The sequence below is a fragment of the Anoplopoma fimbria genome, chromosome 16 (genome assembly GCF_027596085.1).
Source record: "Anoplopoma fimbria isolate UVic2021 breed Golden Eagle Sablefish chromosome 16, Afim_UVic_2022, whole genome shotgun sequence".
Lineage (NCBI taxonomy): Eukaryota > Metazoa > Chordata > Actinopteri > Perciformes > Anoplopomatidae > Anoplopoma > Anoplopoma fimbria.
The window spans coordinates 18,748,982-18,768,290 of NC_072464.1; the positions used below are offsets into that span (position 1 = coordinate 18,748,982).

General features: G+C 41.4%; 1 protein-coding gene across 3 annotated transcripts in view; it reads left to right on the top strand.

Moving 5' to 3' along the window:
- Positions 1-19,309, top strand: part of myo1b (myosin IB) — a 57,245-nt gene that overhangs the window by 6,226 nt on the left and 31,710 nt on the right. For all 3 annotated transcript variants that reach the window (XM_054614782.1, XM_054614784.1, XM_054614783.1), the window contains exons 2-3: positions 2,266-2,412; positions 4,926-5,041. In XM_054614782.1, the coding sequence (XP_054470757.1) occupies positions 2,287-2,412; positions 4,926-5,041 (242 nt within the window). In that variant the 5' untranslated portion in view covers positions 2,266-2,286. The remainder of the gene's footprint in view (positions 1-2,265; positions 2,413-4,925; positions 5,042-19,309) is intronic.

Below are 19,309 nucleotides of genomic sequence, written 5' to 3' on the forward strand. Positions count from 1 at the left end.
ATTCAAAGAGGGTCAGGAATTCTGTGTGTATTTGTAAGGTATATACGTCTTTGATTAATTAAATCTGACCGTAGGAATCTTATCTACGGTATTTGAACTAATGTAATGCTACCCTACAGATAAGATATGTTGTGAGATCACAGAGCAGGGGATTGCTGTATAAATTTGCCGGGGATTCAGCAACTATGTGAAAAGGAAATAACTTTATTCAAAACAATGCTATAGACGACCAAAGCAGCTGGAAGACGTGAGCAGTTGCTGGGATTGGAGTAAGTAAGCTAATATTTCTCCCACTGCTTTATACATCCCATTCTACATGAAGCCGTTACAGACCTTTTTTTTTTTTTTTTTTTTTTTTTTAAATGTCTGAATTGCAATAAAACATCAATCATTTTTCAAAATTCTTCCCCCTCAGTCATCGGCCCACCTTTCATAGATTTGTTTTCATGCTGAGTGTGAGTGGTTTTGGAACTTGAGTCTTGCCTCCCACTAGGAGCCTGGCAACTTCTTTATGTTCCAATAACAGCATGCCCTGCGGGGGGAACAGAAGCCAGCGGGGGGAAAAAAAGAGAAGTGGAAGTCTATGCAGGGAATCCATTTTTATTTCTTCAGGAATGTCTTGCTGCTCTGAAGTTGCTGCAAAAAAAGTTGATTTGACTGCTGACAGAGGGTGCCGTCTTGGAGACAAAGTGATGGTTTCGTGCTGAAATGTTTGGGCTTCGAGTCGTCCCGTTTTTGGCCGGCGGCCAATTGTTTCAGATCATATTCTCGATTATCCCCTGATCCAGTGGTTAAATCCCCAAACACGAACTTCACACGGCACATATTTGGCTGCATTATCAGATGTTTGTGTATTATTATTAATCCATGCAGAACATTATATTTCCCCCTGTTGAAAAACATATCTAAAACTGAGTGCATGCACATATAGACAGTGTAAATATATATAGCTTTGCCATATCTTTCTTCTGTACCAGCCAATGTCTGTTTCTGGCAATTAAAAACACAAACCTTACTAGGAGAGCAGTGAACAATAGATGACTACATGTCCTCGTCTAATAGCCTGTTGTGGACAGCCCGTCACAACAGCAGACATTGGTTTTTTTAGTGCAGCAAAGCCCTGTATCAAGGCCCTGAATGTATCCGAGGCCCCTCTTTTATCTCCAGCCCTATGGCATTGGGATTACTGTCCCAAAGGAGATGGGAGCTAACACTGGACTGAAAACTGCCTGCCCCAGCAGACTCTTTGTCATGGTGCGCTCCAGCCCAGATCCTTTACTGGCCACAAATATTATATTGCTGGAACAAGCAAGAGAGGGCTGTAGGAAAAAAAAAAACAACTATGAAGCACACTGTTTTCGGGGGCTATTTCTTTGATTTATAAGAAGCCCCAAAACAGGAGCAGATTCCAGTTGAGCAGAGAGGTCAAGAGCAAAGTTCCTTCGGTTATGCAATAGCCTATGGGACATTCTCACATGCCACGGAACTGAATAGCCAATCAAAAGGCCTCCGCTCCTCCCCTGGAGTCAAACCGCTGCTGTACAAACATGTCCACCCCGGAGTTTGTTTGCGCTGGCTAAGTTTAGGACTGTTTATTTTCTGATCAGAGAATGCCTCTTTAAAAAAAAAAATCTTTGTCGAACCCCTTACAATAATGGACAACAAACGTAGAATAATGGGTGTAATAAGGTGATGCATTTCTTGAACCAGTGTTTTTTTCACTAGAACACATGGAAGTCCAACAAATGAGTTAGTGCATTCTATTCTTCAAATGCAAGTCTGATTTTTTTTAAAAAGAAAATGGTGTAATGCATTGTTTGACCCCCGTACTTGAATGCTTGCGCTCAGAAACACCCTCTACAGCAGTGGTTCTCAACCTCTTTTCAGTGATGTACCCCCTGTGAAATATTTTTTCAGCCAAGTTAACCAGCGCAAAGCATTTTAGGTTGAAAAAAATATGTAATACACAGCGCTCTGCCATCAGTGTCTGATTTATTAAACACTGAAAATTGCATTGTTGCATTGAATTCAGTTGATGAACTTACACTTATATTTTATTGAATTTATTAAATAACTATTTTTAAAGGATTTTTGAAAGGATGCTAATTTTAAATACATTTTTAAATAAATCTCACGCAGTGCCTTCACGTACCCCCAAGGGTGGAGAACCACTGCTCTACAGCATCTACTCGTGGTCATAAACTCCTCATTTTTGATTGTCAGTATGTGTGACGTGTCTCTTTCTTCCTCTGTGTTTCTGTGCAGGGGGGGACACCTGCAGCCAAAATGGAGGTGAAAACGTCACTTCTAGACAACATGATTGGGGTCGGCGACATGGTCCTCCTAGAGCCCCTGTCCGAGGACTCCTTCATCGAGAACCTGAGGAAGCGCTTTGACCACAATGAGATCTACGTAAGTCGACCGTATACAAGTCGTGGCGTTGTTGTTGTGGTTTTAGACTCTTCTGTTTTGTCCCTGCTTCCGAAGACTGATTATAGAAGGCCTCCCTAAGGAAATGCGTGGATACTTTTCAAGACTCTATTGTTCTTTCACTCCCTCACTCATTTAAGTCTCAGCCACAGAAACGAACCAATCAATGAATCACATCACTAAGGAATGTAGATGATGGCTTTTCAAATGAGGTGTGACATCCAGAGCCCAGAGACTGGCAGGCTGTCTGGATGGCTCTCTCCAGAAGACACAGGGTTGATGAACCATCACCCCTGCATCAGACAACTGGTTCTGAGCTTCATACTGTGGCCCCTCCCACAACGGTTCTTCTCTGCAGGTTCACTGCTCTAGACTTCAGCCTAAACGGTTACAGCTCTGCTCTGGTTTCTGTCGGCTCCCAGGGCTCATGGCCCGAGGGATGATGTCACCTCATATAGCGATGATTGCCTCCGCGGCGCGCTAGATATTTTGCCGCGATTGCAGCCCACATCCTGCTGAGGAATGGGGAATCGTGTTTTCATATTTCATATGCCCTCAATTTTCTGTCCGTAACTGTAAGCTCTAAGCTTTTTATTTCCTGTGTGGTGTTGACCTATAATCTTAGTTTTTCCTGGTTTTTTACCTTTTTTTTTGGTTTAAAAAGTTAGAAAAAGGGTTTTATAAGGTAAATCATGGCTCCAAGTCTGTAATGGGAGCTTTTTGGTGGCATAAGCTGCAACTCAAGAGTGATGACCAGCAAAGGCACTGAAGCCTACACTTATCCAATAAATCTGTGGAGAACAAGCCATGCATGTGAATGTATTTTTCCCTCATGTGGCATCATTCCCCACAAATGGTCCCCCACCCCCACCCCAAACTATCATATGACCGCTCACAGCAGAAGAAACATGGCTTTGTTTTCCAGGGGGACAGCGCATCATGTATCCAATAACTCGGTTGAAAGTCAAAGAGAATGAAAATCACCCTGCTAACTGATGACCTGCTTCTCGTGTCGGACTCCCCCCCCCCTTTTTTTCAGAGCCCGAAGAATCAATGAGTGTTTTCTCTCATGTTTATTTAATTCCTGAAGCCCTCGTTGTTTTAACCATGATTAGCTCTGCATTGTGAGTTGCATAATTAGACTTAATGGCCTCTGGTGATCAGCACAAATCTCCATCCTGAATGGACTCTCTAAAAGTGTAACTAGCATGTATGGAAGTCTTTCTACATAATCGCTGAATTTCCAGCCCCACCCATTTTTTTTATTAGCCGTATCCTTAGTTCCTAAAGTCCCTTTCATTCCAAGTCCCAATTTTTCACATGAAAAATTATGAATTTATATAGCTGTTGGGTAAGTGATTAATCATCCAAGCCTTCTGCTTTGAAAAATGCATGACTTTAGATACACATTTTATGTTTACTTTGTTAATAGAGTGTACATTTGTTTTTGATTTGTCGTGACACCCTCAGTTCATAGCTGTTTCTATGGTAATTAGCTACTGATAAAACTATTTATGATGTGGTATTTCAAAGGATTTATACAACTTGTGATGTGTTTAATGAGTTGCAGAGGCTGAAATAAAACATTTATAGTTAGCTTTGCACTTATGGTCAAGAGAACTCACTCTTTTCCCTTTGTTACCTGTCCGCTGCACTTGAAATGGCCTCTTCTTGCCTCGGGTGGGCTTATGAACAAGAAGCTGTGGGAGGCTGTGGTGTTGCCACAGGGAAGGCCATGCTCCACTCTTGTCAGAGTGGGTTATGCAACAGCCATTACCATGGAGAGCAAAGAAAATGTTTTAGATTGATGTTTAAAAGTGCTCTCTGGGCTCTGTTTGGAGCGTAGGAGGACAATGAAGATGACTGCTGGTTACATTCGCTTTCAGAAATATCAGAGAAGTGTTATATGTTGAACAGTACCGGTGCAAATGTTACATAAAAGGTGTTTTTGTGTTTTTTTATGTGAGAATGTGAAACGGAGAAAGTTTTTTCTTATATTTTCCAACGTTTTATTGAAAAATCCACTGCTGCCCTGTTGGATATCTTATGCTTCAATTGTATATTCTGTAATTGGCTAATGCTATATGAAAGATTTCCATTTTATTTCGAGTTTAAGGTGTTACATGATATCTAAGCCTGTTAGGCATCAGTATGGCAGCATGAATACTTGCACATATGGACATATACACTTACTAAAACTCGCCTGCAGCACCTTGACCTCTTTGCACTCTTTGTTTACTGCCTAGCTTATAGATTCCATACACTTTTCCTTGTTTTTAAGTGTCTTCAGTTTCACTTCTGGCATTGCATGCCTCAACAAAGCATCAAGAATACCCAGCTGGGAGAAGCTGACAGAGGCTGAATTCCTCCTACCACGACTTAACAATTAACACCCAAACGAACAGAGATGAGGAAAAGGTGTTTGGCACCAGTCTGTGTGAACCTGAGAAGATGTCCATTCACTCTAACCGTTTCATTTCTTCTTCTGCCTCCAGACATACATTGGCAGTGTGGTGATCTCCATGAACCCCTACAGGTCCCTGCCCATCTTCACGCCAGAAAAAGTGGAGGAGTATCGCAACAGGAACTTCTATGAACTAAGTCCCCACATGTGAGTCCGCCTCCCAGATCTCCTCCAAAACCACTCAGTATCTATGTAAATTGTACGTCCTGCTTCAGGCCTATTTCAGACTGACAGTAAGGATCTCAATTTGGTTTCTTTTTTATGTGAAAATCTCTCTTTGCTGCAACAAAGAACTGGTGTGGATGGCTCCTCGAGGCTTTGTTAGTCTGAATGTTTTGAGCAGGAACTGGCATCTTGTCTGTTGAAGATACAGTGGGTTTTTTTCCCCCCAAACCTCTGTAAGGATTATCAATTTGGACCCAGTGATTAATGATTGGGGGGGGTGGTGGTGAGATCAGAGGGACACTAGCTCTTGCATGGAGAGTCAGTCTGGTGCTCTGGCTGGCCCATTCAGCACCGTGGCACGCCATCTGTCCATTGGCAACATTAAGTCAACATTGCTGCGTGGCTGCCAAGATAAAACAAAGCCTGGCACTCGTCAATTAGCCGGCTGTGTCTCTAGGCTGCAGCAAAACCCCTCAGAGAGGCGGACTGGAAGAGCGAGAGTGCCCGTGTCCCAGAACAGACAGACTCCCTGCAGACAAAAGCCAGCTCCTTGGCTTTACTTTACAGCCAGCTATAAGAACTGTCATGACACAGTTTCAGGCTGTTTTTTTTTTTTTTTTTTCTTTCTCCCTTTTAGTTTCACAGTGCCTGTCCTCCCACTTTTCTTTTGTATGTTGGTGTGGGGCGACCGCTGGTGTGTACAAGGAGGATTTCTTATGGTCGGTTACACAGTGCACGGTTTTAAAAGGAATGCATCAAGTTCTTAGGAGGTATCCCGATTAACCTCTCGAGGGATGATAACCTAACAAGACATTCCCAATCAAAATATAAAAATCTGTCCTCGCTATGTGCTTTTGTTGGCTTAAAGCTGGGCCTTTTTTCACGTGTGCTCTGGTAAACAAAGCCTTTTGCTTAGAGCATACCTTAAACAGAAGTGGTGCACTGGAAATGGATAAAGAATGTCTGTTGTCATTGTAAAATTTGCCAATGAACCAATATTGTGAAAACACGAATGCCAAAATTTCCCAAGTGTTCCCAACAGATTAATCACTTCTTTGAACTCTGACAATAACCAAACATGTATGTGGCTTAGAAGGATACCCCAAAGAATGTTAATATTGGGGCATTTAAGAAAAATTGCTGTTTGGCAATGGACAAGCATTAAAGTAAAGTGCTCTCTGCTCTCAACTGCATTACCACAAGATAATTTAGATAGTTACCAAAGGCTAAAAGCTAAAGACTTTACCATTTGTCAGTCTTTGTAGAATCATTTTCATACCATACTGACATGAATTGAAACCAGTCGCCTTCTTAGACAGGCAGTAAGGAAGGATTTGTATGAGCGAAACATGTAAAATAACTTGTATGCTCTCTAAAGCTGCTACTTAAAGTTATGGACCAAAATATGATTAACGGATTTAATGAATGTTGCCAGTTTCAAGGCAATAGGACTTGTGTTGTATGCGTTGGACTAAATGACCTCTTTGGTGTCTTTCTGAGCCATCAAACTCCTCCGGCTGAAACTTTGAAAACTGAGACCATGACTCAGCCATTTGTCTTATTCACAGAGCCAGATTTAAGGTGTTAAACCAGAGCGAAGAAGATATGATGAAATGAAATATGTCAACCATCTATCACCTTATCAAGCAGAACCAGCTGCAATAGAATACACAACCAGAAAACTGCTTGATGAAATAGAAAGAAGCCTGCAACATTTGTGTTCTCAATGTCTGTATCTTTAGTGATGGATGACTTGGTTACACTGTCAAAAAGAAATGCTTTCTATTTACTGAAATGCACATCCTCTGAACACACTGAACCATCTTACCAATAGTCTTTAAGTAAAGTAGATTAAACCCAGTTTAATAGGACAGGCTCTTGAATGGGACCTACAATGCCAGTCAAGGGCAGATTGTATCAACATGCTACATAAATTGATCTTAATCCTCCGGTCAGGCCATCTGGACCAAGCTTTGGGCTTTGCATTGATCCTCCTCAAGTAATGTTAAACCCTCAGTCCTGTCAAAAGCATCAGCACAGTTATTCTGAATTAAATGTCATGGGATGTCCACGTCTTCCCTGTAGGCTACTTGAGCTTTGGTCACTCTCATACGATACCATGGTGTCATCAATTAACTCATTTATTTATTCTGTCTTATTAGAAAAGATAAAACTGTCATATCTGTTCTTAAAGTGCAGAACGCCCGATGACAAGTTGACAGCATTGGAGGCGGTGGCCCGTTTACTCCTATGAAAGTTGCTCAAAGGCGCATGACGCAAAAAGGTGTAAAATGACCCTGATCTTCCAAGTCTATAGAGCAAGCGTTAAATGTTAGTATTGCTTTCCCTTAGTAGACTCAGAATTTCTAATGATATTGTGTTGGGGCTTTACCTTTTCCATATTGACAATGTCTTGTCAACATAAGAGAGACATTTTGTAAAAAATACAATCGGATATATAAATCTAGAAGCGGCTGGAAAGCTGTGGTTTGGAAATGCATTTTGATGTTGTGATTTGAATACATTTGACTTGACTGGTATTCATAGCAGAGCAGAAGACAAGCATCACTACAGGGGATTTAAATGCTTGGTGTGTCATGCCCTAAACATAAGGCAAATCATTTTTTATTTTTTTTACCTCTTTTCCCTATTAGAGCTCACTTATCTTCACATTCATTTGGCTATGTTATTTTAAGGCTACAGCTTTGCAGCAAAAACTATTTGAATTTTGAGCAAGATAGAGAATACAAACAATTCCTGGATATCCGGCACGACATGATTACAGATTTATTTTACAAATATGAACATTTAGTTGTTTTAGTCGAGGACCACTCATGTGTCCATTTTTAATGTCAAACAAGAATACATTTAAAGTTTTAGAACTGCATCATTGTTTTAAAAGTAATCACGGATATGTTGTATGGATATAATCACGGTGTCCAGTCAACATTTCTAAATAAAAAATGACTTCCAATTCCTGGTGATGTTTCCAAACTTGGAAAAAAAGTTTCTGTTTTTCATGACCTTATTTTTTGCTTGGCTGAGTTCAACAGGCCTAGGGGCTTTATAACTGCAATGACTGAAGGGATCAGTGTTTGGCTTTAATTAAGGTAACATCAGGGGGTCCTCGGAATCTTCCTCTTCCTGTCTTTGCCTCATCAGACACTTGAACAGGATAACGTCAGCAGCTCAGAACAGGTTTCATCAGTTAAGGCCAAAGTAGTTCACAGGGATGTTTGGATTTACCGTAGCCCCTTCAGATGTTGGGGTGTTAGCATGTAAGCACATTGACTTGCTGTGTGGAAACTTAATAGGGCCTGTCTCTGTAATATTCAAGTGTTGGGCAACTAAAGGTGACACTATTTTTTTTCCTGATCTATGGAAAGGCAATAAAGCTAACAAAATCAATCAATCAATAATAAAAAAAACAGATAAATAGATGACCATATTTATGAATAAATTTAAATAATACAATTGCCTTCTTTAACTAAGTTAGCATTGCATGACCAGCTGATCAAAAGAACAATTTGTCCCATGATTCTTTGCAGAGATAATAATATCCCAGCCTGATTAACAGTTTGTTTTTTTCTGAACATATTCAAGAGCAAAATAAGTCATCGTTTATCCTTATATCAGTATTGGTGCATTTTTTGTCATGTTTTTTTAAGCATGAAGCTACCGACTCCATTGGATTTCTCCCCTTACTGTCAATGCAAATATATTTGACAGAACAAATAACAAGCAACCGATAATTGCTAAACCCTGTAACCCCCTTCAGAAACAGTAACACAGTTTAAATAACACTAGCGTGTTGGCCAGCAGCTCCTACTTGGAACCTTTTTTGAAGATTTTGTTTATAACCTTGTCATGGACAACACCATGTCAAAACATCACAAATCTGTTATCTATGACTTTTTGGCCGAACAATGGGCCCATAGTTAGTCCCACTGTAAAATGCCGTGTAAAGTGACAGTATGTTAGCTGATATGTCAAACACATTCTGTCCCGAAAACAAATCACTGGTCCTCGCTTTCCTCAGAACACAAAGCACATTGTGTTTAGGAAAGTTCATTCATTGGTGCTGTGGGAATTGACTAAGCAGCCTCGATAGTCTGTTTGGATCACATGAAAGATTATAAAGTTATTGATTAAATCAGGGGAAAGGTAGCAGAATTAGTTTTTTTTTTTTCAAATGTGTTACCTTTTTAATTAATCCCATTGCATCGTCATTGGCTCATTGCTGGTGTGTCTGCATCTCCAAGGATGCCTGAAATACCTTGTGTATGAGCGGTGGGGTTCTTGTGTCTTTTGCATGAGCACAAGTACGGAACAGTGAGTGTGTGCAGGTGTTCATCCTTTTCACACCTGCTCTTGTAATCCCTAGACAAATAGAGGTATGTGTTTGTGTGCGTGCCCATCAGCTGGAGGGAGAACTGCAGCTGGTCCCCTATCTCTAAACTTGTTAGTAGACTAATTGCCTGTTAAGTTCCATCTTAATTAGAGTTAGGCCTATTGCAGATAAAACCCTGCCTCTTGCCAAACCCGGAGAGCAGTACAATACATATTGATCAATTATGAAAGAGATAGAAGATCTTTCCTCGCACTTGTCGTAAAGTTAACAAAGGTAGATTTTCTTCAACTGAGTTGAAGCAAATGATATATCTCCATGAAAAACCAAAGACAAAGAACGCAGGGCCCAGCAGCATTATGTTACAAATAAAATATAGACGGCAATAATCTTATTTCTGGAGAAAGTGACAATTGTTTCATACCAACAAAGTGCCAAGATATATTCGAATTACATCAGGAAATTGTACCATTCAGTCCAACATTTTTGTAATATTGAACAGAAATTTAATAATCATCAAAACAAAAGTACCTTGATGGAAGAAAAAAAAAAAATGGATGCGGCTGTGCACGTCTCTGGAAATGTGAATGAACTCTCCAGCTGGGTTTATCGAGGACCACTCATGTCCATCATTTCCTCTGCCGGCCAATTTAGCAAAGCGCTCTTTTGACCAGATGAGGCGCCTCATAATTAACTGGCAGGTGTTTTCCTCCCCTCTACACAAAGTCCAAGCATTAGGGATGAACTAATCAGCGGCCTTTCTCCACGAACAGCAGCATTACAGATGGCCTGGAGTCATTTTTTTTTGGTATGTCCCCTGCTGCCCAAGCCAGACACAGATTGTGTGTGTGTGGGTGTGGGTGTGGGTGTGTGTGTGTGTGTGGGTGTGGGGGTGTGTGTGGTGGGGGTGGGGTGTGGGTGGGGGTGTGGACAGGCAGCTAGCCCCACGTCTCTAGGGTAGGATCGTATTTCCCCAATGTTTAATGAGGTATTGAGACCCCTGATGCTTTCTGCGCTCAATACCTAGTGCCACTGGAGCATTGGCTGCAGGGGGGGGGCATCACCACTGGCTAATGGAGCAAAGAGGCCCCGTGCTAGGCGTGCTAGGCGTATGTTGGGGCTTTCAGCTGTTTTGCACATGGTTAGGACAGCTTGGCTATGAAATCTGCTTTGTCGTAGAGGTTTGACACCTAGGAATATAATCTCACCATAAGTTGTTTATTTGTTTTAATTTCTCTTAAGGCGTGTGCATGTCCTTGCAATGCTCATCATAGCATGCCTCATGATAAAACCTCCGTCACTTGGGATTGGAGCTTAGTCTTTTACATAGTTTGGAAAATATTGCTTTTTTTTTTTGCAACTGCTGTATTTCTCCAAACGGTAAATAGGTCTGTCATATCTCTAGAATGAGTATGACATTAAAATCCTTGATTGTCCAAACCATAATAAAACACAAAATGAGGAAACTCAAGTGTGTCCAAAGAACATGGAACACGCATTCTATTGAGTCATGCTCTAGCTGCAGATTCCAGTAAAGGCCTGCGCTCTTGTCAAAAAGCGCTGAAGAACACCAGAGATCTCATGTGGGGGAGTGAGCTACTTGTACTGAGTGCCTGCCTGACCAGGATCACACTAAAAGCATTCCCTCTCTGCAATCTCGTCCTACGTAATGTGTATGTTTGCATTACCACTAACTTCTCAACCCTTTGCATAGAACTGTTGCATTGGTTTTGCATAAGTACCGTATTTGGCTAGATTCAATCCATTGTCCCTGTGAACCCCCGGCAAACCACTGCCACGTTTGTGGGAACAAATGAATTATTCCATAATGTGCAACACAAAACTTGCCATTGAACCATTTGTGTGAGGATTAATCTCAAATATGATCAATAGGCATAAGCCTGTTTTTATATGCAGGATGTTTGATCATGATAAAAGACCCACGGTAGCATAGCGCTTTGTCCACAGGTAGGATGAACTTTGGAGCCATTTGCTGCACCGTGGCATCATACCTGTGGTTACCTTTTCCACAGTTGTCGGTTGGAACGCTGATCGAAAGACAAAAAGTGCAAGTTGGAAAGTCCCTCTTTATTGAATTTGCTTCCGCAGCTCACCCAAGTACATTTTCACCCTTCTATTGGTCTTTCCTTCTGCTGTTTAATCCGGCAAAATACTGTATTCACCTACGTGTGCTGTGGTAAAATTGAGTTACCCCAATTAGCTGTGTGAATGAAATGTTGTTTTGCAGCATACTCAATTGTCAGGATTTTGTTGTAAAATCTCAAACTGTAAGAAAACTGATGTCACGGGAGGCCCTTAATAAGACACACGAATTGTAGTTATAAGAAAGTCCTGTTTGAGATCCTTGTGTCTTAATGTCAAATGACAGACTCATCTCTATAAAACAGTTCATATCTGTTTTGATCAGTGCGTCCTTCATGTTATTTTATCTGCAGTTATTCGGTAACAAGCTTACTCATCGTGTACACTGATTTGGTATTATATAAGACTGTTATCAAAGAGGCCCTCATGAATTGCAGCACAGAACCTGAACGTAGGTAGATTCAAGTGGGCACTTGTCGAAATGGCATTTTGACTCAGGTGGGCAGAGTGAGTCCTCTCCAGCATGTGTGTTGGCGTAATGGTGAGCGGGGTGATCCTCGAGTCACATTATTGGGAAAGTGTGTGTGTGTGTGTGTGTTCCTTTTGTCCGCCCACATCTTCAACCCAAGAATAAAATGCAAATTTATTAAAGCGGATAATGCAACCGTTCATAATCAATATGTGTGCATTGATGCAGCAGGGCTAATCAACACAACACTTGTATACACACACGGTCCTTGGGCCTCATTACAGCAACTACCTGAAGTCTGAAGATCCTATCTTATCTTAAAGGATTTTTGGTTTTACAGAAACATGTTTCCAAACTGCATTTATGAAAAGAAAAAAAGAAAAAATGATTTAGCTATTACAGAACAGTCCTAACATAAGTTTTTCCCAAGTTTTCCCTATCCTAAATACCATAGTACCCTGATGCTAGTTAAGAAAATAGTTTTTAATTATCATAATTTTATTCCTACGTTAGTGGCTGTGCCATTTTGCATATTCAATTTCTCATACTGTGTGAACCAGGTTCTGTTTGGTAGCCCATAGTATCTGCGATTACTAAACCTTGAAGCAATCATTAATAGCAAAAGGTTATGAATTCCTCTGTTGTTTTCATAGATAAAGCACCTACCTGCTGATAGGTTAACACAAAACTGATTACACATTGCTTGCGCTGTCATTTATTGCCTCCATGAGCATAATATTTAATTTTATAGATTTTCTTTTATCCGTGACTGTCCCGAAACCATTGTGAACCTTCTCTATTCATAGACTAAACAATGGGTATTAGCTTTTTATCTGTGTACACAGCTTGCATAACAACACGTGAGAGGAATACTGAAATTGAGGTAAATAGATAAGACTCACTGCTGTGTAGAATATTGTTCCACCATGGAACCTTATATCTTTGACAGTAATAAGATATGTTTTTGTATTTGTTGGTTGAAATCATCAAGAGGTGCACATATTTCCATTCATTTGTTGAAGATGCTATTTAATATTTTCGTAACAAAAAAGTTTTTATCATTATGTTAAGACAGACTTTTTGGGTCAAACTGCGACCAAATCCCCATTTTTAGGCCTTTTTAATCTGCTTTTTTGACCATCAGTACATCAGTACACAGCAGTACTGTAGTTGAAGTGATGTGCACATTGGAGAAACATCAACTTTTGATGGAGGATAGCAGCTCCTGCTTCTGAACTGCTGCAGTGCTCCAGCTGGTGCACAGTCATGTTAGGGCAGCATGTGATTAGTCACATGAAATCAAACAAGCTGTCAAAGTGATTTGGAAGTTATTTGTGCAGATTGAGGATTCAGTTGGTTGTGGAAATTTGGCCAAGACCTCCCGAAAGACTTGACTATGAGCCCAAAGGGTCAGGCAGACATTACAGATAAGAGATAAGAAATGCTAACGGTAAAGTTGACATTGTAGCGGGGTTAACGTGTGTCAAGTCCACTGCCAAGCTGGCCTTTTGCATTGGAGCTTTGGTAATTATTTTCAAAAAAGTTGATTAATCAAAGCGAAAATGATCAATAGTTGGTTGAAGGTTTCTTTTAAAAATGGAATCCAGTGTATCTGCTCTGTGCCCAATTGAATGTCAGATCCAGAAATGGAGATTAGCGTTTTACCTCTAAACCTTTTTGTTGAAAGTGGTCTTTATTTCAGCCTAGGTAGCCCACCTTTGATATAAAATGCAGCAGGAATCCCCTAGTCCATTTTAACACAGTACTGCCATAAAGAAGATCCGCCATTACGCCGGCTTTGCTTTTCTACACTGAACCGAACAACGCTGTGTGTAATTTTAGGGTAAAATGCTCAGTTTTTTGTCTTTGGGGGGAAAAAAAAGGACCATTTGACAACTTTATTCCCTTCCACCAAAACCTCCTGGTCTGTGGCCTCCTCATTTCACGCTGTGGAGCAGGACAAGTTGTCACCCACCGCTGTGGTGCCGCTGTAGGACCAACATTACACTGTCGGTCAGACCCACAATGACTCTGTCTGTTGTCTGAATGGGCTCAGTGGGTCCCATGGTCACCCCGAAGCCTTTTTGCTTCTTTGAAGAGATGCCAAGTGATCTTGTACTAAACAATGCACAACAGTTTATTTCTATACAGCCTTTGTTTAGGTGCAATTGGGTGCACTGAGCAGGGGGTGTTGTGACGCCTCTAGGGCTCATAGATTACAAGTTATTCATTTTTCATCATTTCTAAAAACAGTGAAACATATACAGTACATAACACAGCATCCTCTTTTCAGATAGGTCATATATATCAAGAAAAAGTGGTCATACTAGTTTAGTACAGTTAGTTTCATGGAAGGTCTGTTGGTCTCTATATATCTGCAGGACTATGCTTCAGTAACTAGCTGTGTTTTGTATTGCAAGGCCTCCAAGAGCCTGAAGGGCCACAGTGGAAGGCTGAGACATGGAGAGCAGGATGAAGAGAGGAAGTCCTCAAACCTGACAGAGCTGGTGCTTTCTGGGCTATAAAAAGACATCTTGTTCCTCTGTTTCCATCATCCTGTCTGTGGCTGTGCACATGTGGCTATGTGTTTTTTTTCCCTTAAATATGTTTTTCTATATCTTCTAGCCAAAGGCAAAAGGCCTTCATTTATCATTGTTGGGATGATGGAGACACGTGTCAACATTTAAGCCCTTTAAACAACTGATAATTGGGAGGCATTTGATTTTATATGTGTTTTTAAATGTGCTGCAAGCTGATTCCCTCAAAGATTCTAAAAGAGGCTCAGAAGAGTCTTTGTTTCAGTTTTTTACTTTGAGGTTGTCTTCATAACTAACTCAGCGTGCTTATTTCCTGCTTTTCCAAGGATCAGACAAACAACTTGAATCTGTGTGTTCCCCCGCTGTGGAACACTAAATTGCTGTGCAGTAAAGTAAATTAAAGCCCTGGACCCCCTAGAAGTTTGATGTATGGGTGTGGGAGTATCGATGAGTAATTCAGCAGAGGTCTCAGACAACCCTGAGTGTTGAATAAATTAGAGATCTTTGGCAGCAGCACTTCACTCTGAGCTTTTAAGTTAGAGAGTTCGAGCTATTCGTTATTGCACCTTTTGTAAGTTTCACGTTGAGACAGCTCTCCGGCTTATAAGACTCTTATCATGATCTTGTGTCATATATTTTCCTTACCGCCTGTTTTATAGCAACACATTGTCATAACCAATAAACGCAGATGGCCCACATCGGTCCCAGCCGCACCCGCACGTTCGCGAAGGATCTGAATGCTTGCCACTGTGCTGAATGTTTGTGTGTGTTTGTTTCTTGCAACAGTCATCAACTCTTCCACCTGGTCATGAAAGCATCAGGAAAGTGTTGCTTCCTTGGCTGCTCCATCAGAGGATTTCCTGTGGCCTCTGGAGGAGCCACATCACACTGAGCCCCCCCCCCACACACACACACACACACATATACACACAAAAATAGAAACAAAGCTGGATTTAGCATCAAAGTACTGGACAGGTTTATCCACTTTTGGGCTGCAAAATGAACAAAGTTTTGCTTTGAAAAGCGTATTTATATGTGCTGCATGCCAGAATGAAGACATGGCTCTGAGAGAGATTATTATTGTTTGCAAAAGTCCTGTCATCTCCCTGTAGCTGGCTGGGCTCCTCTCCAGCCCATATATTACAGCTTCATTAGCATCTATAAATGAGGACTTTGAAGTGTGCACAATCTGCCCTCAGAGTACTCCACCCTCTTTAGTTTCAGGTCACACACTGCAGGACCATCAGCTCCTCCTGTCCAGTGGTTGGTAGTAGAAAGAACTGACGAGGCTATTTTCTACTGCTTACCTCATGCCAGTGTGGCTTTGTGTTCACCGCTGCCACGTGCAAATCCAAATTACAGCCTGCAGGCAGATGTGCAGGGGAGGTGCCAAGTGGCACTTATGGTCAAAGGCCCTCTTCCCAGTCTAACCCCCCCCCCCCACAGCCAGCTCCACACACTGATCAGGGAGGCCTTTTGGGATTTCGGGGCCTCACTCACTGCTTCCTCTGCCTTTGATGGTGGCCTTGGTGATTCATCATCATTTTTACGTCCATGTTTGTGAAGTGGTACAGCCATTTGCTGTTCATACTGCTTTCATGGTCCTAATGATAGCACAAGGTTGCAGCTGCAGGGGACGAACATTAATGCTAAAAAATACAGATTAGTTTCTTGAGAGGTCAGCTGTGGCTTTGTTTTTTTTGTTTTTTATTTAAATGTTCAAAATTCAAACATTTAAATAAACTGGATGTGCACAATTTTGGGTGTGGCCCCCTCGCTTCTCCTGCCTTCTATTCATATTGTGATTATGTGGTGGTCATTCATATTCATATGACTAGCTGTGTGCGTCTGGCAAAGGACCTCCCACTCCTATTTAGCAGCGCTCACCTTCCCCTGGTACACTCCCCCTCCCACTGGCCTCCTCTGCGGGCGACATAATTGTGTGTTGATTTGCTCATTGTCGGGATGAGGTCAGGCAACGGGGGTGTTTTCACAAAGCAGACATCTGCTGCGCTGTGCTGCCCTTTTCAACAGTGACGTGATGTCCTGTGGCAAGGCTCATCCATACAAACTCGGTGTACAGGAGAGGAGAGGGGCTGGGCTGTGATTACAGATTGTGTGGGTGGGGATATCTGAGTGAGAGGCTTGTGCCAGACAGAAAAAACAATATGGAGGCTCTACAAATTTACATTTAAGGTTTCCTGTTAAGCTCATTTTACAGTTAGTATGTAACACCAGAAAATATTTTACACTTTCAGCCGCAAACAACTTTAATGGTTACATTTTAAAGCATGAAGGTTTTATACTTGCAAAACCATGTGCCATAATGTAAAGCTTGTAAAAATAATGCACCATAGCACCTCCAGTCTTTAAAAAGAAAAAAGAAAAAAAACGTTGGAGTAATTTCACAAGCCTATTAACCCACTCCAGCAGTTTGACTTAAAAAAGGAAGTTACTCCTGCACTAGCGTACCCCTTTTTCTTGAGGGTTTGTTGGTGGACATCCCACACTTTGGGCTTACGAGGGAGAGGACGGGTTGCCGGGCTGCATGGGCTCTGGTCCCAAATGATGTGTGATGGTGCAGAACCTTAAGCTCCATTAGCCCGCCCGAGCTTTAACTCTGCATTGTGGCCTGGAATGCATTCATCTGGCTGTCCATCTCTGGGCAACCTCTCTGTCATGGCTTCTTACTAGCAATCAGCTACTTTTTAAAATTGGAGGTCAGAGTTAGTTCAGCGTGTGATTATACGCTCCAAGTTCGGCTCCTAACCGTACTGACTTTTTAATTTTTTCAGACATTAGCTTCTTTTTCCATGTCTTGGTGTATTTGTGGATATTTGGAGTAGATAATGAATAGCAGAGTGATGCTGCATTACAGTTCAGCATACAGACTCCAATGCAGCCTGAAGAAATCACTTTGAACCCAGTCTAACCAGTTTTTTTTAGCCCGCTGCTTGGTGCCACGCTACATTTTTAAATGCGATGTGCTTGAATCTGACGAAGAGCTTTGCCTCTACAAGTAAATCTAACCTCAGCAACTATGCTCAGAGTTCCACATCCCGTTTCAGACCCAGGTACAACCCATTATTTGTGCTTTATCAAAACCCATTTCAGCATCTGTAAATGTCAGACATTCCTTCCTGAGTTCATTTCTAGCACTTGCATATACATACTCAAATAATGGTGCTCAGACATGGGAGACCTGGGAGAAATGGAGTGCCCCTAACCCCCAGGCAAGGAATTAAACCAAATTAGACACTGGGGAGAGACTATTTTGATGCATTCCTCCAAAATTACCTCAAGCTATATTTGCCTTGTACTTAATGTAAAACATGAGACTTAATAATGTTGATCTAGCTTGATATTTAAAAAGCTGGGAGATTACTTTGGTGAAGGTTTTGAAGCCACTAGCTTTGACTTGTTTAAAGACGTAACCCTCCGGTAGAGATAGTTGACATCAGAGGTGTGGACTCAAGTCACGAAATCGAAATAGACTTTCAACTCGACTTGGACTTTTACACCAATGACTCATGACTTCACTTGGTCTTGAGCCCTTTGACATGAGAATACTGACTCCCAAGCCCAGAGATTTAAAAGTATGTTATCTAAAAAGTGTCCGGCAAATTGCACTTGGCACTTAATTTGCCGGGAACCGCTTTCTTTGAACCAATCCGACAGCATCGAATCGAGTTGCAGGAGAAAGCCATGAAGAACAAGTTTTACATCCGTGAGCGAATGTTGTTGTTTGAAATATCATTACATTTGGTGAAGAGCGCTTCATGACTTTAGGACTCAAAACATGAAGTTTAGGTCTTGGGACTTGAGTGTAAAGACTTGTGGCAAAACAATGACTAATCCCCATTTTGGTAGCGATTCATCATCGTACTCAAGGGCACTTCAGCAGGGCAGATTCTCCCCAATAACTTTTAGCCTCCTGCTTCCCTTTTATGATGATCCACCAGTACAGTCGGACTCAAATAAACTCTTCTTTAAACCTTACAGAGCTCATCATGAAGGTGAGCTCTGTCAGAATTCTACATTCATTCATTCATTTTTCAAACTCCCAAGTTACCTTGTCTCAATTTTTAAATAGCATAAGACATAATCACAGCTATTAGTCATGGCTTTGGAGTTAATTTGCAGTCTCGTGTCCTGCTGGAGGAGGAAGTTGGAAGACACTCCTCGCAGCACTGTACATGACTGTTTGCTTGCCAAATGGAAGCTGTAAAACCCTTTAGTGTTCCGTTGAAATTACAGACCACTGTGCCAGACGAGATAAAAAAAAAAAAAAGTTGTCATTGTGATATGACTCTCGCGCTATCCACACCCTTCTCACCAACCATAAGGGATTGTCTGGGTGAAGAGAACAAATAATATATTGTTCTCCAATTCGGGGGGGGGGGCTGAAACTGCATTAATACGTCCCACTTTCCCATTGTGTCACTGTCCTGGAATGTGTGACAATAGGCTTCGCTTTATAATAGGCACTCTACTTTTATCATTCACTTATCCACCAAGGGGTATTATACAGTGAGTGGTTGTATTATTCAAACACCTACCAGGGCGTTTTTTGTTTTTTTTAATAGCAGTACATTTTTTTCCAAAAGTAGTGTAAACTTTTGTTTTAACTGTCACATAAGAGGGGTAAAAGGCTTTTAAGCACGTAACTGTTCGTGTTTGCGTTGGGGTGCAGGGGCTTAAGCAGCATTAGTGTAGAAGTTAAGTTTAGAAGAAAAGAACAGGAAATGGTCGATATTCCAACTATCAAAGCCAAATCCCAAATGTGAACCAGC